The following is a 25,604-nucleotide window of genomic DNA, read 5'->3' on the forward strand; positions in this document are numbered from 1 at the left end:
AAATTTCCGGATGACTCAAAGAGTCATCATTTGAATCTTCTAAAAGATCATTGATAAACATATAATCAATTTCATTTGATTTTTCCAATATGTTAAATCCATTTTCATCTTCTAAAAAGGTTACATCTTTGGAGACAAATAACTTATTGTTTTTATGATCAAAGCATCTATAGCCTTTTTTATTTTCACCATATCCTAAAAATACACATTCTATTGCTTTAGGTGACAATTTATCTCTTTTATGTAAAAGAACAAAGCATTTACACCCAAAAATCCGAAGACGATTGTAGTCGGGTGTCATATTAAAAAGTTTTTCATAAGGAGAGATATTATTCAATTTTAAAGATGGCATCCTATTGATTAAATAGGTGGAGGTTAACACGGCTTCGGCCCAAAAATTTTTAGGAATATTTTTAGAAATGAGTAAGGATCTAGTGGTTTCCAAAATATGCCTATGTTTTCTTTCCGCTAGACCGTTTTGTTGAGGAGTTCTTGGGCAAGATTTTTGATGACAAATGCCATGTTGTTTTAGATATGCTTGAAAATCATTTGATAAGTATTCTCCACCCGAATCGGATCTAAGAATGGATATTTGACTTTGAAATTGATTTTGAATTTTTGCATGGAATTCTTTAAAGAAGTTAAAAACTTCCGATTTAAAGTTAAGAAAATAAATCCATACATATCTAGTATAATCATCAATAAAAGTAACATAATATGAATAACCACCTTTAGATAGAACCGGAGATGGCCCCCAAACATCGGAATGCACCAATTCAAAAGGTCTTGTTGTCACAAAGGATCTAATAGGAAAAGGAGTGGACTTCATTTTGCCAAAAATGCAATCTTTGCAATTGATATCTTTTTCTTTACAAAACTTGTGTCCAAAAGGAAAAAGATACATTTTAGAGTAACTTGGATGTCCAAGCCTTTTATGCCAAGTTTCAATATTTTTGTCTTGGACATAAGTATAAAATGACGTATTTGGAAGCATTAAATTATCCATAAAATAAAGGTCTCCCTTCCTATGGCCTTGCCCAATCCGCTTCCCGGACCGGAGATCCTGCACAAAGCACCCTTGGGATGAGAAAGATATTTCACATCCATGGTCGGCTATTTGAGAAACAGAAAAGAGGTTAAGATTTAATTTTGGAACTATTCTAACTTTTGGAACAAGGAAATTTTGAACATTTTTAGAATCAAGAGTTCCAACACCATTTATTTTGAGAAAAGTTCCATCGGCCGTAGAGACACAAGACATTTTTGAATTGGTGTGCACATTGGTTAATGCATTTTCATGAGGGGTCATGTGAAAAGAAGCTCCGGAATCTAAAATCCAAGAGTACGTACCGGGAGGTGATGATGAGGCAATGGCGGCACCGGAGGTGGAAGAAGTGACCTTTAAGATTTGTTGAAGAGCCAAGGAGATTTGTCCAAGAGTGTCTTTGAGATCCCCGTTCTTGCCGTCATCTTCTTTGGTGGTGGATTCTTCAACGGAAGCCACCTTTGGCTTGAATGCCCCATTTAGCTTTGGGCAAACGGGTTTAATATGTCCCGGCTCATAACAATGGTGACATATAATCATTTTTCTTCCACCACTCCCTTGCTTACCAAAATGAGGTGGTTTGTATGTTTTAACATGATTGCCGGGTTTAGATACGGCAAGAACTTCCTCTATGCTTTTACCCATGCGTACTTTGTGAAATACGAGAAACAAAATAAGTACCCCTATGGGGTACTTTGTGAAATGACCATAATACCCCTATCGGGTATTATGGTATTATTACATATGTTTTAACACTACTCCCCCTCGGGGCTCCTTCACCGGAGCCGCTACCGCTGACCCCACCTCCTGTCTCCCTGTCTATGTTACCCTCGCTCTCTCCCTTCTTCCCCCTGCGTACGCCAACAGGCAGCCCCGATCGGTATCTCCCCCTTCCTCTCCCGCAGACTCTCCTCGCTGGAAACAGTCGTTGGAGCCTCGTCGTCGCAGCCTTCTCAGGTAACCCTACTCCCTCTCTGTGTTGTCTTCTTCCTCATCCTCTTCTTCTTCGTCCCCTTCGCCTTCTTCTATTTTTTTGGCAGGTCGGCAGGGGTGACGCCCCTACTGCCTGTGTGCCACCAACAGACAGGGGGCTTTGCCCCTACCTCCCTCTCTGTTTCCTCTGTACACAGGGGAGGGGCCGAGCCCCCTCCCTATGTCCTCTGTATTGCAGGGGAGGGGTCGGGCCCCTTCCCTGTGTCCTTTGTATGCAGGGGAGGGGTCGGGACCCCTCCCTGTGTCTTCTGTATTGCAGGGGAGAGGTCGAGCCCTCCATGTTTTCCTTTGTACGCAGGGGAGGGGTCGGGCCCCCTCCCTGTGTTCCTTTGTACGCAAGAGAAGATTTAGGCCCTCTTCTTGTGTTCCTCTGTACATAGGGGAGGGGCCGAGCCCCCTCCCTGTGTCCTCTGTATCGCAAGGGAAGGGCTGGAACCCTCCCTGTTTCCTTCGTACGCAAAGGGGGGGTTGAGCCCCCTCCCTATGTCCTCTATTTGCAAGGGAGGGGTTGAGCCCCTCCCTGCTTCTTCTGTACTTTCCCGATAGGCAGGGGTGAAGCCCCCTGCCTCGCCCTCGATCCAGTCGACAACATACGGGCAGAGGCAGAGCCCGTGCCTCTTTTCTACAGCAAACCAGCAGGGGTGTGTCCCCTGCCCCTTCTCCTTTCAATAGGACAGGCAGCGGGTAGGGACACAGCCCCCACCCCTTTCCTTCCTTTTTGAATCAGCAGGCAGGGGTTGTGCCCTGCCCCATCTACTTTTACTTTTTGTGAACTAACATGTTGTACCATCGCAGATTGAGCAACGAAGCCCTCTCGTGCCCCGTGGCCCGAGATGTACATTACTTATGCTCGAAGACTTACGCAACACTGCGACTCCCGAAGGTAGAGAAAAGTTGTGCAAAGGACAATGGACGAACTTAAATTAAGCGATTAAAATTAAAATGGGAACAGAAAGGACAATAATTATATATATATATACATACGTCTTTAACTTAAGGACATGGTTTCGTGATCCTTGTCCCTTTGTTGTTACTGTTTTTTGTCGTCGTCACGCATTATGTGCACAGGCTCTTTCCGCATTTAATTCCTGTATTTACATTCTTGTTTTAACTTTCCTGCTTTACTGCTTTCTGTTGCCGCCGCGCTTTTCGTGCATAGGCTTGCTTTCGCACTTACTTTTGCATGTATTGTTTCTTACTTTATTGTTGCGCTTTGCACATATGTTTTGCTTTTGCATGTGGTTTTGTTCCAACCTTGTCGTCGCGCTTCGCGCACAGGCTTTGCTCTTGCATTTTACTTGCTTATGCCTTTGGTTTAATCGAGGTACGACTTCGTACCTCGCGAGTCACCTTACGCACTCGCTTAGCCAAGGTACGATTTCGTACCTTGTGTGTTGCTTGCGCATCTTACACTCGATGTGCAGTTTTGCACATCGAGTCATGCTTCTTGTTTCGCCGTTGCACTGTTATGTGCACGAGCTCTCTCTTTGTTGGCTTGCACTTACTTAAGTGCAGCTTAGAGCATATATTGTTTCGCTCATTTGTTTTAAAAGTCACGGCTCACACTTATGCAATTCGGATTCCCAAAAAGATGGTTTTTAGGCGCAAACTTATTTTTCCAAATGCATAGTTTTGCAAAGCAGATTTTGAAAGTCTTTTGCGAAATAGCGGCTAGATTTCCCAAATCAATGTATTTGGGAGAAGTGTTTTACAACTCTGGTTCGTGTACCTGATACAACTCGAATGATCCCGATTAAGGGACACGAACTTGTGTTTTGGTTTGATCCGTTGGAAAACCCTTATCCCGTTTATTGAGACCAGTATCGTGAGTTATGCGCGGCATACGGATACTGCGATAAACGAATGAGAGATCCATGACGATCTTTCCCCATGCGAGTTGCCTTATGTCGTACTCAGTTTGAAAAACAATTCAGGTTTCAAAATAAGGCGTTTGGTTTAGCACATTCCAAGTATGCATTTTTTCAAAAAGATACGGGTATGCGCGTGAGCACTAAAATCCTTAAAAAGGATTTCTTTTCGTGAGTCCAGCTTTCCAAATAAACAGTGGTGCAAAGTAAAGTTTTAGAGTCTTTTTAATCGCGAAATAATAGCCAAGTCTCCCACATCAATGCATTTGGGAATAGGATTTTCGCTACCTCTGTTTGTGTTTCCGATACAAATCGAATAACCTTGTTTAGGGGCATGGGCATAGGTTGGGCGAGGGTTCTACTGAGGAACCTGCACCATTGCTAGATATTTGCTACATCACTTCTGTTGCGAGACTTTGTTGGGTTGTCTTATCACTTCCTTTGCGAGTTTATGTTGTTGGGTTTCTTTTGAGAAATCTATGCCCCTCTCTTCATAGTCGTACTTTTAGACATGTACGATATGTTTAGACTACGAGAAGTAGGATGAGAGGTCTGTGGTAACCTCAAAACGTGTTTTGGCACATTATTGTAATCATGTAATGTTGATGTTCGCCTAACAGGCAAGAGGCTCGTGTAGATCTAAAGGACCAGAACATGTCAAGTATGAACTTGAATAATTACACCATGTATTTTTGCAAAACTATGTTTTGGGGGTTTTCTTTGAAGAAATCCATACCCCTCTCATCGTAGTTGTACTTTTCGAATAGGTACGTTGTGTACTACGATGAGTAGGATGAGAGGTCTATGTTAAACTCGAGCGTACAATGGCACGTGTTTGAGACCACAAAATGGTGATGTTTTTACCTTCACAATAAGTTGACCCCTCTCATCGTGATTGTATTTTTAAACAGGTACGTTGCGTACTGCGGTGAGTAAGATGAGAAGTGTGTGGTTGCCTCGAACGTGCACAAATGTGTTTAAATCCCCTAATGGTGATGGTTTCGCCTTCACGGGCAAGATTCTCGAGTGGGTCGAAAAACTAGAGCATATAAGAATGGGTATTCAGTTAAGTAACACCTAACGCATCCATTCGACCCGCTGACTTCATCAAGAGAGAATAAAATGGTACAAAACTCCGATGGACAGGTTGTTAACAACCACCCCTCGGACAAATGAATCGGTGTCCCCAGTCATCGGAGTTAGGGGACGGGACTACCAGAAATTATCCTAGGTGGTAGATCCCATAGACTTCTACAGAAGTAGGATGCATCTGTTGTCTACGAATGCTTTTGGGGATTTTCTCTTTTGATCACTAGTCATCTCATTAAGAGCAGACTCGGCTAGCTATTCAGAGTAATGAAAATACATAGCATAATAGACTCTCGAAGTAATCTCAATTGTTTCTACCTGTCGTGCCTTGTGCATACCCCCAAGGCTAGCTAATATCGAAACAATAAATATGTTGTTCACATCACTTTTTGACTCATCACTAGACTTGCTTGTCGTGCAAATGCTTACATCTCGTAATCTACGAACTGTTTACATCTTATGACTAATATAATTGTTGCCGTGTGATTGCTTACAGCCTACAACTGGAAGTTGCTTACATCTGGTGCTTTATAAAACTACTTGTTGTGCAATTGATTGCCTCTTATGATTAATGTATCTACTTGTCATGAAACTGTGTATATCTTGTGATGAATGAACTTTTACCTTGTGATAGTTAATAACTCATTTGATTTCATAATTAATTGTTCACTTTTACTGGGTTGCATAACTCAATTGCTCATATTAGAGATACTTGTTCATTTGCATAATTTATTGCTCATTCTAGAGGTGGCTTATTTGCTTAAGTAAATCAACCAATCATGCTTGTTATAGAGTATTGCACATTGATTATTTCTTATTTCAGTTCCACATTGTCTCACTTGTGTACCTACCAGCTTTTCGTGAAACTGAGCCATTTTATGGGCAGGTGATGTTTCGGATCTGCGATAGCGTGATGAGATCAAGATGACTATTTTTCTGACGTTTCGCTCCTGAGAACATTTCGGTAAATTTACATAAAGGTTTTCTTGAAAATATCTCCTTTGTACAAGTTTTAAACTATTAAAAATTTTATTTTCATAATCTATTTGGTTTCTCAAACGTGTGGAATTTCAAATCTGTTTGTGAAGGAAAGTTTGCGATGTAATGCTCCCAAAGTCCATTGACTTGCTATTTCAAACACTATTTTTCATTGAATTACTATTTAAAAACTCTGATAAATGAATGATTATAAAGCTTGTCTTCTCTTGTGTGATATGGCTTTGATACCATATCAAGCACAAAGAAGTTCACATAAGGAAGAAGATAGCAAGAGGCTTAAAGAAAGAAAGTGCCATTAGCTTCAATAGAAAATAAACCTGAAACAAGAGACACATAAAAGGAGGGGTCTACACTCTTGAGCTCACTACAAGACAAATTTTGTTGACCCCATAACTACCTGACTATTTCCAACATTACCCCAAATAAACAACGATACGTACAAAAGAAAATAAGAAAAGGGATAGTACAGAAAACAAGTAATATATATTATACAGAAATGTATTACACTATTCAATAGTATCGCCCTTAGTGGCTCCTTTGCATTGCCCATAGTGGTTTGTGTATTGGCTTATTGCCTATTGTGTTATTGTGTAGTTTTCTTTATTTGATTACAAATAAACTCATATCATGTATCATGTGTACCCATATCAGATACTGGTAGGAAGCTCGTTTTGGAAACCATGAACAGAAGTATCAAACGTTCAGGAAACTCATCCCAATTACTTGAGAAATCCATAACATCTCCAGTCAAAACTCGTCTCGATTACATTGTGAAGGAGTATGAAACTGGTTTCTATCAACATCTTTGCATACAAACAAAATGTCATTATACAAAGATACTATTTTTGTTAAGGCATTTAAATATTGTGATGAATAAAAACATACAAGACGATAATGATCGGTTGAATATATATAATTAACTATTTTAATAATTAATTGTCAAAGACGCTAGGCGGTGAGCCCCTAAAAAGACTAGGCGAGGACTAGGCAGTACCCTAAATAAAAAAAATTTAAAAAACAGACAAAATATGTAAACAAACTACTAAAATTAATAACAAACATGTATACAACATAAAATCAATCAACAATAAGCAATAAGCAATAAGCAATAAGCAAATAATAATAACATGTCGAACATTGTAAAGCAATTATATTACATAAAAACAGTCAAATAGATAACTCATATGCTTATAGATTATATATGAATTAAGTACACAGATATGTATATATAGAGAATTATATAAAATTACAAAGAAAACATATATATATATATATGTGTGTGTGTGTGTGTGCAATTGTGCATCAGACCGAGAGACTATGTAAAAATCGTAAGTTTTGCCATTAATTTTTTTTTTATTGGTTGGAAAAACGCAATTTGGACCTAAGATCCATATTTCGGATCTAGGACCCATTAATGGGTAATTATGCATAAATAATTACGTTATACTAAAATAATATTAATATTTGTAATAAAACGAGAAATATATATATATATATAGAGAGAGAGCGAACTCGAGGATCCACAGTTGGATCCATTTGGATCCATAGTGATGGGGGAAAGGCGTGGACCCAACTCGGGGTCGGTTACCGGGTCCCGGGTTCGGACCCGGGTCGCCCCTGTGTAACGAGCAAAAAGGGGGGGGGCAACCTGATAAGGGTTGCCCGATATTGCTAAAAGGGGGAAAGAAAGAAGGGAGGGTTAGGGTGCTGAGAGAAAACCCTAACCCCTATCGTGTGAGGGAAAAGAGGGGGAAAGATGGGCCGCAGCCACCGACGAGAGGGTAACAATCTCCGCCAGTTTCGGAGGGCGTCCTTCAAAATGGCAGGCTGGTATCTCCTTCCCCTTACCTCTTTGTTTTGCCCCAAACCTCTCTCTCTCCCTCTCGTTTTCGTGCACATTGTTGGAGCCTCCATCGCCGGCAACTTCCCAACCGCGGCAGACATACGCGCCACCCTCGTCAAGCGGCGTTCCTTCTTCCTCCTCCTCGTTGTTTCCCTTCCACCGGAGTTCGACGGTGGGGGGTTCGACCTCAGCCGATCTCTCTCTCGTAAAGGCTGTCTCCGATCACCAGAAGTTTGCGAAACGAGGTACGGGTACCTCTTCTTGATTCAAATGAGGCATCGGGTGGAGATTGGATTTCCATGCAACTTTTGATGGAAATCCATGGAGAACAGTGGACCCACGATTTCCACTGTTACCCACTTCTAACCTCTGTATTTTTATTGTTTCATAACAAAAAAAAAGGGATATATAATGTAACTAATAAACAGTTTTTATGTGAACTCTTATGCTGTCGTTTTTGACAGCATACACAGGCCCAAACTGGACCTGTGTATATGTTGTTGAGCCCAGCCGACAGGGTCGGCTGGACTGGGCATGGCTCTAAAAAAAAATATCTATTTTCTTCTTTTGGGTTCGGCTGTTGGCTGGCTAGCAGCCAGCCGAGTGGCACTCGGCTGACTGCCAGCTTCTGGCCGAGCCGACAGGCCCAGCCAAGTGATTGGCTGGGTAGGGTGCTGGTTTAGGCAGGACCGAGACAGGCCCAGCCGACCCGGTCGGCTCGGTGCTGGCCTGCGATACAGGTAAAAGAAAAAAAAAAAATATATATATATATATATATATAATACTGGCCCACACATTTTTTTTTCTGTATATATATCTATGAATATGCCTGTACTTGGATTGTTATGTTTCCTATTTGTACATTCACCTCTGATTTCGTTGAAGCATTAATATTCATGGGAATGTGCATGCATCGTACCATCATACCCTGTGGTCAGATGTAAATATCCTCTGTAAGTCTGAAAATTTCATTGAAGTATAAGGATATCATGCTGTTATCCTTTATTGGAAAAAAAATTATATATGATTGCATAATACTCCCAAGGGTTTTGAATTTGGGTTTAATCACTTAATGGCTGGGGTTTTCATCTGTTATCAGACATACACAGATACAGCCACAGTGGCTGACCTGTGTATGTGCTGATAGGGCCAGCCGACAGAGTCGACTGGACTGGTTTGACTAGCCGGCCACTAGGCTGTCCTGTCCGGGGTTGACATACCCAACCAGCAACTCATACATATGCTGGATTATATGTTTTGATAGAAGGAAATATGAATCTTATACATGCAGAATTTTATTTTAAGTACATTATTGTAGTTGTGCACTTAAAACGTGTGGATGTTGTGCTGTCATGCATTGCCAGGTCATTGATGTTGTATATTTAATACGAGGATGCACACTTAATGGGAATATGTACTTGTATGTGCACACACACACTCAAGGCAGTATGCATTGGCATGGATATATGTAGGTTGATGCAAGATTTCACAGGGCAAAGATGCATATGATTTAAGAACTTTCATGCTTATGAACAGTTTTGCTTTAAGGGCACATTTGGAACACGAGTCTTGTATGATAAAAGACACAATGCTTGGTTTTGGCATGCGATGCATCGATGGCCTAGATGAACCATCACCGGCCTGGAGAGTCGTGGGCTTGGTTGCTCTTCTTGAATATTTAATTACTTAAATCACACTTGTGGGTATTGCACACTACTGCACTGTTTTGGTTGTCCTCACAGGTGGAAATCCTGTGATGGTTCTCGCAGGGGTGGATGCGAGCTTTTGCCCTTGCTTTTGCATGCTGGATTTCAAATTGCAAATAATGGCTTTTAATAACAAACAATAACTAAAAACAGTGTAATATACCTTCTGGGATCACTCATCTGGAGAATGAGGATCTTAGAGATCCGGTCTTGGGGAGACTGTGAGGATACAAAAACTCTGTGTGTTTAATTTGGTACCCTTAACCCGATATTGAGGTTCCTTCTCCTGGCCACGGTTTTAGGGAGAGTCTTTCAGTTTACCTGGAGGTAGTGTGTTTTGACACAGCTGTTGTTTTTTGTACAAAAAAAGTGGCACTTGTGGGCGTGGGGTGTCTCTTGTGTCCCCGACATTAGATGTGGAGGTCTAATGTTACGAAGGTGATTCGATCGAGGGCTAAGTTTGGAACTCAGTAATAAAATACAAATTGTGTGTTAAGTAACCTGGGAACCTAACTTGACCTCGGAGTTTGTACCCGTTTGGTGTATCCGCGGGCAACGGTAATTAAAAAGAGAAACTTAAAGTTGTATGCATTTAATAGGGTATGCATATGGAAACAAAAGACTTAAGTGAAAATTAATAAAAGGGTTCATGCATTGCACAAGAATCATGCAATTTCCTGTTATGCATTAGATCATGTATACTTTAATGGTTCCCTCAATCAATATATGATGGTGAGTATGGAATGTTTATTTTTTGTTGCATGCTGAAGTTTTATTACTTGCTACTGTTTTACTGTCTTTGCATGCTTAACATTTATGATTGTTGCATGAATAAACTCCTAAATGCTATAAGTTGTCTTGTATATATTTCCCTCAATTATTGCAGGATATCTTATCTTAACCCTTTATCTCACTTGTTTCATTAAGAAATAGTTGTGCTCAGGGTTTCGATTTTGACACCCTACTTTATTGGTTTTTCGCAGGAACAGGTGATCAGTGAAGTCGACAGCTACTGGAAGGGCGCGAGAGTCACACTGAGTTTTTGACAGCTTCATTTGTGGACAGAGTGGCTCTTTCTTTTTGGTCTTTCAATCTAGTGTTCTTTTCATTTACATATTTTCGTCAGTAGTTACGTTACTTTCTATTGAGTAGAACATTGTCCTTGAGATAAATTTTTAACTCTTGAATAAAGAAATTGGTTTGGTTTTTATGGATGATAATTGCAATTTCGTTTGTGGTGTTTGGCTATTCAGTTGGAGTTGGAACTGTGAGGACCTCGGGTCTCTGAGAAGTTTTCCGCACTGTTTAAAAAAAAAATATCACAATTTTTTTAGGGGATGAGTTGGGGTCGTTACAGGTTTGGTATCAAAGCCCACCACAAAGACTTGCAATTCTGTCATCTTTTGAGTATTAAATTTTATTTTTGGTATATGAGCCCTGTCCTGAAGCGTCGACAAGTGTGACTCGTCCTCCAGAGCAATCATCTTCACTGATAATGTCATTTAATACTTTTACTTAAATTGTGTGAATTCTGTGTAATTGATTGCAAGTATAGTTCAATATTCTTTGGTGCGATTACGTGAACGATTATTGTTCGTGATCAACCCTAAGGGGGTAGGATCAGAGAGGGTCTAATTTTATGAAATGCATGTGCGATGTAGATGTCGTATACTCGCAAAGGTGCTTCGTCCTCTACTGCTACTCCCGCAAACTGGCAGGAGCAAAGGGATTTTATGATGGAAGTCATTCATACCCTTACCGAGATCATGACGGCTCAGGCGGCACTAACAGCACAGGCGGTGCAAGCAGCTCAGGTTATACAGGCTGCGCAAGCGGCACAGGCTGCACAGGCAGCTGCGCAGGCCGCCGCATAAGGAGCGGCTCGTGACCCTCCTGTCGATATTGTTCCAAACGCGGGTGGCGTTTCCTTCGAAAGGTTTCTGAAGTTGGACCCGCCTTCCTTTTCGAGAAAGGCAGACCCAGAGGCTGCCGAGAGCTGGGTCGAGGAGATTGAGCGGGCGTTCGACGTCTTACCTGTCCCTGAGGAGAGAAAGACACCTTTTGGCACGTACTGTTTGAAGAGCGATGCCAAGAAGTGGTGGGACACCCTGCGAATGGTGAAGTTCGCCGATTGGGATGAGATTCCTTAGGAGACGTTCAGAGAGGAGTTTCTAGACGCATACTTTCCCTCTTACGCCGAGGAGCAGATGCAACAAAAGTTTCTCGATTTGACTCAGGGGACTATGAGTCTGGTGGACTACACTACCAGGTTCCGGAGTCTTGAGAAGTACAACCCAAACCTCTTCAAGAATGAGAAGGCAAGGGCGGCCAAATTCGTGCGAGGACTGAAGGATGGGTTGCGGACTCGTGTGCTCGGGGGTCGTCCTTCTACCCAGGCCGAGGCGATAGAGTCAACCACAGTACTGACCGAGGACTGGGAACGATCCAAAGGTGGCTCTCAGAAGGGAAGCGGCAACACAGGGGATTCTTCAGGCGGGACCAGGAAGAACCCACCAGCAGGAGGGGGGGTGCAGATCGGGAAGAAGCAGCGGACCCGTGACGGGCGACAGCAGGGCATGCAACAGGGCCGACCTCAGCCGCGGAAACAACAGAGGAAGGCCCAGCCGGCATGTCGCAGATGCGGCAAGAATCATCCACTAGGTTTTTGCCCATCGTTCAAGGGGGTCTGCTATCAGTGCCAACAGCCCGAGCACATTGCCCCCTTCTGTCCGAACAAGTCTGCGGTTCCGGGTGGACCACAACAGCAACCGCAGCAGCAGAGGCCTCAACAACAACAGGGTCAACGCAAGACCAATGGGTGGGTCTACGCAGGGACAGCAGCATCCCAGGATGATCAGGCTGATCTGATCGAAGGTATATTCCTAGTTGTCGAACACTTTGCACGTGTGATGTTTGATTCAGGTGAAACACACAGCTTTATTTCTTCTTCGTTTGCAAAGTTACTTGATTTGGTTCCATCTAACCTCGAGCGGGCTCTTAATGTGATGTCACCTATGGGTGCATCCTCTTCCTGCGGGAAGTATTTCTCAGCGGTATGCGTGGTGATAGAAGGCCATGAGTTGTCCGCCGATTTGGTCATTTTGGATATGACATTTTATGATGTCATCTTGGGTATGGACTGGTTGTCCAAGCATAATGTGACCCTCCAGTGTCGGGGCAAGAAGGTAATCTTGGAGCATCCCAAATTGTCTGCATTGTTATGTCATTCGAGGAGACCGACCGATGGGGTGAGGATCGTGTCAGCGTTAAAGATCTCCAAATACCATAAGAAGGGTTGCATGGTATTCTTGGCCAGTGTTTCTGCTCAAGACAGTAAGGTGACACCCTTGGATCAGTTAGATGTTGTCCGCGAATTCCCGAATGTTTTTCCCGAGGATTTGTCGGGTTTGCCTCCGCATCGAGAAATTGAGTTCTCGATTGAGCTAATGCCTGGTACGGCACCAGTCTCTCGCGCTCCGTATCGCATGGCACCTGCTGAGTTAGGGGAACTGAAGAAGCAGTTGCAGGAGCTTTTTGACAAAAGATTTATTAGACCGAGTGTGTCCCCTTGGGGTGCCCCGGTCCTCTTTGTTAAGAAGAAGGATGGATCAATGCGACTTTGTATTAACTACTACATGTTGAATCAAGTGACGGTGAAGAATAAGTACCCTTTGCCTAGGATCGATGATTTGTTCGATCAGTTGAGAAAGGCAAAGGTGTTCTCGAAAATCGATCTTCGTTCAGGATATCATCAGTTGAGGATTAAAACTGAGGATATTCCTAAGACAGCGTTCAGGTCCAGATATGGGCATTATGAATTTCTAGTGATGTCCTTTGGACTTACAAATGCCCCTGCGGCATTTATGGATCTGATGAATCGGGTTTTCAAATTGTGGCTGGATTCTTTTGTCATCGTGTTCATAGATGACATCTTGATATATTCGGAGAGTGTGGAAGATCACCAAGGGTATCTACGAGTTGTGCTGCAGACACTGAGAGAACATCAACTTTACGCTAAGTTCTCAAAGTGCGAGTTTTGGATTGATAGAGTGATGTTTCTCGGTCACGTGATATCCGAGAGGGGAGTTGAGGTTGATCCTGCCAAGGTGGAGGCCGTTTTGTCATGGAAACAACCAAAGACGGTGACAGACATTAGAAGTTTCTTGGGATTGGCAGGTTACTACCGTCGATTCATTCAAGATTTCTCACGTATAGCTGCCCCGATGACTCGGTTGTTGCAGAAAGAAGTGAAGTTCGAGTGGTCCTCTCGCTGCGAAGACAGTTTTCAAGAGTTAAAGAAGAGGTTGACCACGGCGCCGGTTTTGACATTGCCATTCGGTACGGGTGGTTTTGTGGTATATAGTGATGCGTCGGGAACTGGAGTGGGTTGTGTTCTTATGCAGCATGGAAAGGTCGTAGCATACGCTTCCCGACAACTAAAGGTGCATGAGAAGAATTACCCCACCCATGACTTGGAGTTGGCGGCAGTGGTCTTCGCGTTGAAGATTTGGCGCCACTACCTTTATGGGGAAACGTTCGAGGTCATGTCCGACCACAAGAGCCTCAAATATATCTTCACCCAGAGGGACTTGAATTTGAGACAACGTAGGTGGTTGGAGTTCCTAAAGGATTACGACTTCTCCATCGCTTACCATCCAGGTAAGGCGAATGTGGTGGCGGATGCACTTAGTAGAAAGGCGTCAGTCACAGCAGCTAGCTTGATTGGACGCAGTTGGAATCTGGTCGAGGAATTCGTACGATGGCAGCCTTTTGCTGATGACTCCGAACGCATCCTTTGTGCTGGGATGCAAGCACGACCAGAGATCATAGTTCGAATTGAGGAACTCCAATCAGAAGATTCGGACTTTGAAAAGTTGTGCGAAAGTGCCCAGAAGCTAGAAGTGCAGCTTCGCCGAGAAGAGGACGGAACCATCATGTTCGGAGACCGATGGTGGGTTCCAAAAGCGTTACGTGAAGAGTTGATGAGTGAAGTACACAGGTCGAGATATTCCGTTCACCCTGGTTCCACCAAGATGTTCAAAGATCCGCAAAGGACTTACTGGTGGAATGGGATGAAACGGGACATCGCGGAGTTTGTATCTCGGTGTCTTACCTGCCAGCAAGTGAAGATTGAGCACCAAAGACCTGGGGGACTCTTGCAGCCTCTTGAAATTCCAGAATGAAAGTGGGATGATATCTTAATGGACTTCATCGTAGGGCTGCCTAAGACCCGACGACAGCGAGATGCCATATGGGTGATTGTGGATCGTTTGACAAAGAGTGTTCATTTTCTTCCGATCAGGATTAGTTAAAGCTTAGAAAGCTTGGACGATCTCTATGTAGAGGAGATTGTTACGCTTCACGCAGTGCCTCGTTCGATAGTTTCAGATCGGGATCCGAGGTTCATATCTCGATTTTGGCGCCAGCTTCAGAAAGCCCTTGGCACTACCTTGAAGTTTAGTACTGCTTTCCATCCACAGACAGATGGGCAGTCAGAACGAACGATTCAAACGCTCGAGCATATGTGGAGAGCGTGCGCTTTGGATTGGGCAGGTGATTGGGACAAACATGTGAAGCTTGCCGAGTTTTCTTATAACAATAGCTTTCATGCTAGTATTGGTATGGCTCCGTATGAAGCACTGTATGGCCGACCATGTAGATCTCCGGTTTGTTGGGATGAGGTTGGAGTGAGAGCAGTGGAGTCTCCGAGAATCATCCAGCACTATGCGGATCAGGTGCGTTTAATCCGACAAAGGTTGATTGCAGCTCAAAGTAGGCAAAAGAGTTATGTCGATCAGCGGCGTAGAGGGCTCAGTTTTGAGGTAGGCGATCACGTGTTTGTTCGAATCTCGCCTACGAAAAGGATCTTCCGGTTTGGTAGGAAAGGAAAGTTAAGTCCAAGGTATGTTGAACCCTTCGAAGTCCTTAGACGTGTCGGAGAGACTGTATATCGGGTAGCACTTCCTCCTCAGTTTTCGCAGATTCACGATGTTTTTCATGTCTCGATGTTGAGAAGTACGTACGTGACCCCTCACACGTGATTCACTATGAGGCGATCGAGGTACAACCTGACTTAACTACGAACGAGAAGCCGATAGAGATTGTGGAACGCCAGGAAAGGGTGCTACACAGTAGGACGATTTTGTTCGTGAAGGTGTGTTGGCAGCATCATGGGCTAGATGAATGCACTTGGGAGCCTGAGACAGACATGCATCATCATTACCCTCATTTATGTGGTACGTGCTAATTTCGAGGACGAAATTCTTTTAAGGGGGTAAGGATGTAAAAACCGTAAGTTTTGCCATTAATTTGTTTTTTTAATGGTTGGAAAAACGCAATTTGGACCTAAGATCCATATTTCGGATCTAGGACACATTAATGGGTAATTATGCATAAATAATTACGTTATACAAAAATAATATTGATATTTGTAATAAAACGAGAAATATATATATATATATAGAGAGAGAGAGAGAGCGAACTCGAGGATCCACAGTTGGATCCATTTGGATCCAACTTGGAGATCCATAGTGATGGGGGAAAGGCGTGGACCCAACTCAGGGTCGGTTACAGGGTCCCGGGTTCGGACCCTGGTGGCCCCTGTGTAACGAGCAAATAAGGGGGGGAAGGGCAACCCGATAAGGGTTGCCCGATATTGCTGAAAAGGGGAAAAAAAGAAGGGGAGGTTAGGGTGCTGAGAGAAAACCCTAACCCCTATCGTGTGAGGGAAAAGAGGGGGAAAGATGGGTCGCAGCCACCGACGAGAGGGTAACAGTCTCCGCCAGTTTCGGAGGGCGTCCTTCAAAATGGCAAGCTGGTATCTCCTTCCCCTTACCTCTCTGTTTTGCCCCAAACCTCTCTCTCTCCCTCTCGTTTTCGTGCACATTGTTGGAGCCTCCATCACCGGCAACTTCCCAACCGCGGCAGGCATACGCGCCACCCTCGTCAAGCGGCGTTCCTTATTCCTCCTCCTCGTTGTTTCCCTTCCACCGGAGTTCGACAGTGGGGAGTTCGACCACAGCCGATCTCTCTCTCGTAAAGGTTGTCTCCGATCACCAGAAGTTTGCGAAACGAGGTACGGGTACCTCTTCTTGATTCAAATGAGGCATCGGGTGGAGATTGGATTTCCATGCAACTTTTGATGGAAATCCATGGAGAATAGTGGACCCACGATTTCCACTGTTACCCACTCGTAACCTCTGTATTTTTATTGTTTCATAACAAAAAAAAAGAGATATATAATGTAACTAATAAACGGTTTTTATGTGAACTCTTATGTTGTCGTTTTTGACAGCATACACAGGCCCAAACTGGACCTGTGTATATGTTGTTGAGCCCAACCGACAGGGTCGGCTGGACTGGGCATGGCTCTAAAAAAAAAATTCTATTTTCTTCTTTTGGGTTCGACTGTTGGCTGGCTGGCAACCAGCCGAGTGGCACTCGGCTGACTGCCAGCTGTTGGCCGAGACGACATGCCCAGTCAAGTGATTGGCTGGGTAGGGTGCTGGTTTAGGAAGGACCGAGGCAGGCCCAGCCGACCCGGTCGGCTCGGTGCTGGCCTGCGATACAGGTAAAAGAAAAATATATATATATATATATAATACTGGCCCACACATTTTTTTTCTGTATATATATCTATGAATATGCCTGTACTTGGACTGTTATGTTTCCTATTTGTACATTCACCTCTGATTTCGTTGAAGCATTAATATTCATGGGAATGTGCATGCATCGTACCATCATACCTTGTGGTCAGATGTAAATATCCTCTGTAAGTCTGAAAATTTCATTGAAGTATAAGGATATCATGCTGTTATCCTTTATTGAAAAAAAAAATTATATATGATTGCATAATACTCCCAGGGGTTTTGAATTTGGGTTTTATCACTTAATGGCTGGGTTTTTCATCTGTTATCAGACATACACAGATACAGCCACAGTGGCTGACCTGTGTATGTGCTGATAGGGCCAGCCGACAGGGTCGACTGGACTGGTTTGACTAGCCGGCCAGTAGGCTGTCCGGTCTGAGGTTGACATACCCAACCAGCAACTCATACATATGCTGGATTATATGTTTTGATAGAAGGAAATATGAATCTTATACATGCAGAATTTTATTTTAAGTACATTATTGTAGTTGTGCACTTAAAACGTGTGGATGTTGTGCTGTCATGCATTGCCAGGTCATTGATGTTGTATATTTAATATGAGGATGCACACTTAATGGGAATATGTACTGGTATGTGCACACACACACTCAAGGCAGTATGCATTGGCATGGATATATGTAGGTTGATGCAAGATTTCACAGGGCAAAGATGCATATGATTTAAGCACTTTCATGCTTATGAACAGTTTTGCTTTAAGGGCACACTTGGAACACGAGTCTTGTATGATAAAAGACACAATGCTTGGTTTTGGCATGCGATGCATCGATGACCTAGATGAACCATCACCGGCCTGGAGAGCCGTGGGCTTGGTTGCTCTTCTTGAATATTTAATTACTTAAATCACACTTGTGGGTACTGCACACTACTGCACTGTTTTGGTTGTCCTCACGGGTGGAAATCCTGTGATGGTTCTCGCAAGGGTGGATGCGAGCTTTTGCCCTTGCTTTTGCCCTTGCTTTTGCCCTTGCTGGATTTCAAACTGCAAATAATGGCTTTTAATAACAAACAATAACTAAAAACAGTGTAATATACCTTCTGAGATCACTCATCTGGAGAATGGGGATCTTAGAGATCCGGTCTTCAGGAGACTGTGAGGATACAAAAACTCTGTGTGCTTAATTTGGTCCCCTAAACCCGATATTGAGGTTCCTTCTCCTGACCACGGTTTTAAGGAGAGTCTGTCACTTTACCTGGGGCTGGTGTTGTAAAACCCCATATAAAAAAAAATGTTTGGACTCGGGCCGGGTCGGGTCCGGACCCGACCCAGGCCCCTTTTTTTCTTAGGGTTTTAAAAACCCGAGTTTTCGGGCGCCGCAACCCCCCCCCCCTTCTCCCCCTTCGCTTCCGGGCAAATTAGGGAAACCCATCGAGGGTTTCCCCATTCGTTTGCCCGCCTACGCCTTTAAGAGAGAGGTTGGAGGGCGAGGGGAGTCACGCCTCCCTCTCGCAGCCCTCGCCCCCATTTGCGCCGAGCTCCTCCCTGCTGCGCCCCGCCGCCGACGCCGGCCACCGCCTCCCAGGTACGCCGCCCTCTTCTCCTCCCTCTTCTCTTCTCCTCCCTCTTCTCTTCCTCACCCCCCCTCTCTGTCACCTCGCCGGGAGGCCGACAGGCGGCGCACGACCCCTGCCGCGCCCTCCCACGTCCTCTGTGCCCTTTGGAGGGTCGACAGAGGGCCCTCACGCCCCTGTCACCTTTCTTTCCCCGCTTTTTTTCTTCTTTTTTTTTCTTGTGGGGCTGTCGAAGGCCCGACAGGGGTCCAGTCACCACTGCGGCACCTTTTTGCCTGTCGTCGTTATTGGGGTCGCCGTGACTCGGTCTGGCAGGGGCTGAGGCCCCTGCCATTCGTTGACTCTACTAGGCAGGGGCCTTGGCCCTGCCACCTCACCGCCATCAGCAGGCGCTGGGCCCCTGCCGTCTCGTGTCTGTCGGCAGGGGCTCAGCCCCTGCCACTTGACGTTGCTGGCAGGGGCTCAACCCCTGCCACTTTTCTATTGTCGGCAGGGGCTCAGCCCCTGCCACTTAATAGTTGTTGGCAGGGGCTCAGCTCCTGCCACATTCATTTTTGCCGGCAGGGGCTCAGCCCCTGCCACTTTCATTTTTGCCGGCAGGGGCTCAGCCCCTGCCACGTAATTGTTGCTGGCAGGGGCTCAGCCCCTTCCACATTCATTTTGCCGGCAGGGGCTCAGCCCCTGCCACGTAATTGTTGCTGGCAGGGCCCCTGCCACATTCATTTTGCCGGCAGGTGCTGACCCCCCTGCCACCTCGGTATTTTTCGACAGAGGGCTCAGCCCCTGTCACCCCGCGGCTGTCTGCAGGCAAGGGCTCGCCCCTTGTCGTTTTACTGATTTCGGCCAGCAGGGGCACACCCCTGTTGCCTCTCTCTTTTCCTATAGGTAGGCTTGTTTTTCTATTTCTCCGCAGAATAATTAACGTAGCACTGTTGCAGACCTCGCATCGGACCCCCGCTCTAGCTCCGCGGCCTGAGCCTCGTATCATCTACATGCGTAGATGCACGCAGCTGCACGACATCCCGAGGTAGGGGAAAGTCGCACGAAAAGTTTGTATGAACAAAATAAAATAAGACTTCTGAGATAGAATAGTTATTTTACATATCTGCTTATCTGAAAAAGTATTGGTTGGTCAGAGGTTACTCATTTTGATTCTGTTGAAATTGCATGCTTAATGTAAATTATGTGGTTAGACTCATTCTAGAAAGAATCAAGTAGTTTAATTGGCATACCTGTTTACGTGTAGGATTACTTAACTCGTGATTGTCTGTTCGGCATGCTTATACTTTTGAAATTGCATACTTAAGGTAGACTTTGTGAATAGACTCATTTCTGGAAAGAAAACCACTGCAATTACTGTTATAACCAAACCTTAAGGCAGGTATGGTATAAATTTGACAAGAGGTCATGGAGAACCTTGAATTAGGAACTCAACACTTTATATAGATGAGTTAATGTTGGCCTCCACAGGCCAAATTTCTCGAAAGAGCAATACATGTCATTTATGAACCAAAAGAATCATAAAACCTTATATGTTGCCCTCTCATCGTAGTCGTACCTCTAAGGAGGTACAACCGTACTTTTGGACAAGTACGTCCTCATGTGGGTTACGATGGTTGGAGGATGAGGTTGTAACAACCTCGATGAGTGCAATTAGCACAAATGCTGAGATTACATAAATGGTGACCATTCGCCTTCACAGGCAAGATGCTCGAGTGGGTCTAATGGACCAGAGCATATATGATGGGGCGACGGTTAAGAAACCCCCGTCGTACCCATCCGATCTTCACGGTTCATCAAGGGAGAGGATGGATGGTACAAAGACTCCGATGGACAGGTTGTTAACAACCATCCCACGGGCAAAAGACTCGGTTTTCCCCAGTCATCGGAGTTAGGGGAATTGGGATTACCATAAATTATCCTAGGTGGTAACTCCCAGGCACTTCTGCAGAAGTTGGATGCATCAATGGGCCACGAATGCCTTTGGGGATTTTACTCTCTTGGTCACTGACCGTCCCCTTAGGAGTGGACTCAGTCAGCCATCCGGGTTAATGAAAACACCTGACATAATAAACCCCCGGATTGGCTTCGGCTGTTTCTACGTTTCGCGTCTGTGCGTACCCACCGGCCAGTTAATATCAGAACTTAAAGAATATCTTCATGAATAGTTGTAGATGACTGAGACTTACACTGCTTCAATTAACAGCTCTTTGCACTTATTACATTTGTTAGAATAGACTACAATTGTATTAATTGCTTAAATATCATAACTGCTTATCTCATAAATGTCCTGTTTTATTTTCATTCTACTTATCAGTTCGTGCACCTACTGGTTTGTTATGAAACTGACCCATTTCATGGGCAGGTGAGGAGTAGGACTTCACTGGCGACCGATGGCGTGGTGCAACATGGATCAAGATTTATCTTCTTTGGAGTTTTCTTTAGATTTATTGAACTTTGTAATAAAATGCTCATTTTGTAATAAACTGCAGATTTTAATATATTGCCTTATTTCTTAAATTTCTTTAAGTTGTACATGTGAATGATGGCTTTTTTCAGCTAACGTACCCAGAATTGTTGACTTGTGTTCCTTTCTAAATGTCTTCCGCTGTCGTTTTTAAAAGTTAAAACTTTAAATCTTTGAAAGGTTTTCGATAAGGTTTTCAAAATCACAAGTCGAAATTTTGGGGGGTTACAGGTGTGTTTTGACACAGCTATTGTTTTTTGTACCAAGAAAGTGGCACTTGTGGGCGTGGGGTGTCCCTTGTGTCCCCGACATTAGATGTGGAGGTCTAATGTTACGAAGGTGATTCGGTCGAGGGCTAAGTTTGGAACTCAGTAATAAAATACAAATTGTGTGCTAAGCTACCCTGGGAACCTAACTTGACCTCGGAGTTTGTACCCGTTTGGTGTATCCGCGGGCAACGGTAATTAAAAAGAGAAACTTAAAGTTGTATGCATTTAATAGGGTATGCATATGGAAACAAAAGACTTAAGTGAAAATTAATAAAAGGGTTCATGCATTGCACAAGAATCATGCAATTTCCTGTTATGCATTAGATCATGTATACTTTAATGGTTCCCTCAATCAATATATGGTGGTGAGTGTGGAATGTTTATTTTTTGTTGCATGCTGAAGTTTTATTACTTGCTACTGTTTTACTGTCTTTGCATGCTTAACATTTATGATTGTTGCATGAATAAACTCCTAAATGCTATAAGTTGTCTTGTATATATTTCCCTCAATTATTGCAGGATATCTTATCTTAACCCTTTATCTCACTTGTTTCATTAAGAAATAGTTGTGCTCAGGGTTTCGATTTTGACACCCTACTTTATTGGTTTTTCGCAGGAACAGGTGATCAGTGAAGTCGACAGCTACTGGAAGGGCGCGAGAGTCACACTGAGTTTTTGACAGCTTCATTTGTGGACAGAGTGGCTCTTTCTTTTTGGTCTTTCAGTCTAGTGTTCTTTTCATTTACTTATTTCCGTCAGTAGTTACGTTACTTTCTGTTGAGTAGAACATTGTCCTTGAGATAAATTTTTAACTCTTGAATAAAGAAATTGGTTTGGTTTTTATGGATGATAATTGCAATTTCGTTTGTGGTGTTTGGCTATCCAGTTGGAATTGGAACTGTGAGGACCCCGGGTCTCTGGGAAGTTTTCCGCACTGTTTAAAAAAAAAATATCGCAATTTTTTTAGGGGATGAGTTGGGGTCGTTACAGACTACCTCGGCTAGGCCGCTTAGGCGGCACCTAGGCTCCGCCTTTGACAACTAAGCAGAGGGGTGAAAGGAGGAAGAAGAAGAAAAAAAATAAGGTAAAAAAGAAAAACAAAAGAAGAAAATGAGAGAATAAAAAAAAAGATTTTAGGGCGGGAGGAAGAAAAAAAAGAAAGAAAGAAAAGACAAAAATTTTTATAAAAACATGGCAACTATGTCCCTGCGGCTTAGGCATGGACAGCCTAAGTAAAAAACAGGGCCCTACCGCCTAAACCCATAAGCCTAGGTGGTGGCCCTACCCCGAGCCAGCATAGGCGGTGGCCTTACCCCTAGCCAGCCTAGGCGCAACTTTTGACAACTAAGTTTTCAATACATAATTAACTATTGAACATGAAATATTAAAGAGTTATATGATCTTCAGAACAAAAGAGCAACCTATCACCAAACATTTCTGTAAAGTGATCTCTAGAAATTTGTGGAATTTCAGATAAACAAAAGAGATGTCAAGGCACTTTATCATCAATAATTTTTTTAAAAAAGGAAAAAAAGATCCAGAAACACGAGGATAATGTCATACTCAATAGATTTATTAGCTTGGGATAACTTCAGCAGTAGTAGTTGCTGCTTCTCTGGCAAATTTTTTTGAGCATGGAATTCAGCAAAACTTCTCTTCAGCATGTCCTCAACCTGCAACATGAAAGGATTCCATTATGCATCTATTTTACGAATTTAATTTACCGTAACCAAATGTGCATGGATAACACAGAAACATACATATAGTATTTTGTATTTATCAGCAGGCAATAGTCATCTCAAGCCAATAGCAAAGACACAAGGTGCATCCAACTACAAGAACCATTAAAGAAGATGGTGACATCCATAGTCACCAATATCGGCAATATTTCTACAATATTGCATTCTATTTTATTTTTTCAAGGAAAACAAAAAATAGAAAATAACCCAATATCTTCAAAATGCCAGAATATTATTGCAATAATACCATGATATTTTCAAAATGGAGTATCCGTGTGACAGATGGATATGGCTGTAGAAACATCCATTTTATGAAGTTCTTCAATATGACCAGTTCGTAAGGGGAGATGGTATGAGAGAATTGGAGTATCTATATGATACAGATACCAGAAAAGCACTACTAGCGCCAGCATCCCACCACAAGCTTTCGATATGAAAGCATGAACATGCACTATTGAGTTTTGACAAACATAACAAAGAAAGGCGTTTGAGCATAATAAAGGAATGATGTCAGCAAAGGAGAGGTTTTGACAGCACAATGCACCTTCAATTCCTCAACACGGAGCAGATGAAGAATCATGGTATAGGTCAGACGAAATTGAGACTCAAGCCTTGTCGGGCTCCCAACCATGACAAGTTTCATATTCATTTCATCCGGAACTTCATCTCGGCACATTACAATAACGGTTCCAATATTATCAAGTCCCCTGCGGCCAGCACGTCCAGCCATTTGAGTGTATTCACCAGGTAGCAATTGCCTGAATTCCTTACCATCAAATTTCCTCAGTGTATCAAACACAACCTGTTAGAAGTATTGGAAAATAAAAAACTTATACAGATATACAGGAAGACCATACTTTATTTCAAAACTTATTCGATATCACAACAGATAATGGCAACAACATAGCTGAGACCAGTTACGACATTCTCAAATCTGCCACAGATGACTCAAAAAGACAAAATAAAAATGATCAGATACTACAAAGGCACCACTAGCCAATCACTGAAAACTTTATTGTTCCTTCTGAAAAGCAATACCAATCTTTATACTTACACCAAAGAAAATAGTAAGGAGAAAGAAAACACAGTATGCTTCAGGATCACAGTATGCTTCAGGGTCACATACGCATGAACTCTTCATGAAAAAAATCAAATGTGGGAAAGAACCAAAGAGAGCTATGAGACCCACAGCTTAATAAAAAGGTACAGATGTTCTGTAGATAAGGCGGACTCATTTTGCCAAGGGAGGCTGATACAGTTACAAATATGGCCCATGGAAGAGTGGAAAATGTAGAACATACAGTATACATGAAACAAGTTACCAATAATATAAGAACGACAGTAAACCTCACATCTTCTACATCATTCTAAGAAATTTAATTTGAGAATTTAGGAAACCAGACAAGCAAGTCTGAAACCAAGTCTTGACACTGGTTGTGTGTATACTCACACAGAGAACACATTTGTAAAAGAGGTCAACGAAGCAAATATCCTCCAAAGAGGTTGAGAAAAAGAATATTCAAGAGAGATTTAATGATCAAGAAATCTAAGTTAAAGGAGAATTTTTTATGGCAAAAACAAGGATTATAAAAAAACTATAATAATCCAAAATGCACACAGAAAAAAAAAGATGACCTAACATGCTGTCACTTTTAGTTTTTACTGGGTTGGCTTCAATAGATGCCACTCCAATTTATTCATTTAGTCAGGCATCATTCTAAGATCAAACAGAAGTTTAATATGTCACATGGGTGCAGGTATGGGTACCGAGGGAACGATACATCAATTTCAAAAATTGCGGGTATGGGGATATATCTATCTATCTATATATATATATATATATATATATATAAAGAGAGAGAGAGAGAGTTTGAGCCTGAGTCTGGATTATATATGGATCCACTATATTAGGATCCATATATAACATATCTTATAAAAGGGGAAGGCCCTCTCTCTCTCTCTCTCTCTCTCTCTCTCTCTCTCTCTCTCTCTCTCTCTCTCTCTCTCTCTCTCTCGGATTGTTGCAGGAAGAAGAAGACGAGGAGGAGGAGGTACTCTCTCTCTTGTGTTAAAGTATATATATATATATATATATATATATATATATATATTGATGTAATAAGTAAAACCCATTAGGGGTATTTTTAGTCATTTTTCTTATGTAATTAGTTGCATCCATCAAGGTCACTTTAGGTTTTTATTATTTTTTTAACTTATTCTTTTTATCAAGGACATTATAGTCCTTATAATGATCTTGAAATAGAGTTGTTGGGAGCACTTCCCAATGGCTCTCCTTTGCTTCCTTTTGTGTATAAATAGGGGGTGTAACCCCTCTTGTATGTTAAGCTTGTTCTCAAGCATTGTCTCAATAAAATCCTTATATTTTTAATGTTGTTTCTCATGCCCA

The 25,604-nt window shown here is 42.9% G+C and overlaps 1 protein-coding gene across 3 annotated transcripts in view; it reads right to left on the minus strand.

Annotated features, from left to right (window-relative positions):
• Window positions 1-25,604, minus strand: part of LOC149821468 (DExH-box ATP-dependent RNA helicase DExH11-like) — a 189,862-nt gene that overhangs the window by 57,335 nt on the left and 106,923 nt on the right. For all 3 annotated transcript variants that reach the window (XR_016426758.1, XR_016426757.1, XM_089983595.1), the window contains exons 16-17: window positions 23,742-23,999; window positions 23,022-23,131 (exon numbers count right to left, since the gene is read on the minus strand). Coding sequence is in view for 1 of the 3 variants with exons in the window: in XM_089983595.1 (XP_089839721.1) it covers window positions 23,022-23,131; window positions 23,742-23,999 (368 nt within the window). In the remaining 2 variants the exon portion in view is untranslated. The remainder of the gene's footprint in view (window positions 1-23,021; window positions 23,132-23,741; window positions 24,000-25,604) is intronic.

Source organism: Nuphar pumila, chromosome 12 (genome assembly GCF_984573655.1).
Source record: "Nuphar pumila chromosome 12, dmNupPumi1.hap1.1, whole genome shotgun sequence".
In the NCBI taxonomy this organism is placed as follows: domain Eukaryota; kingdom Viridiplantae; phylum Streptophyta; class Magnoliopsida; order Nymphaeales; family Nymphaeaceae; genus Nuphar; species Nuphar pumila.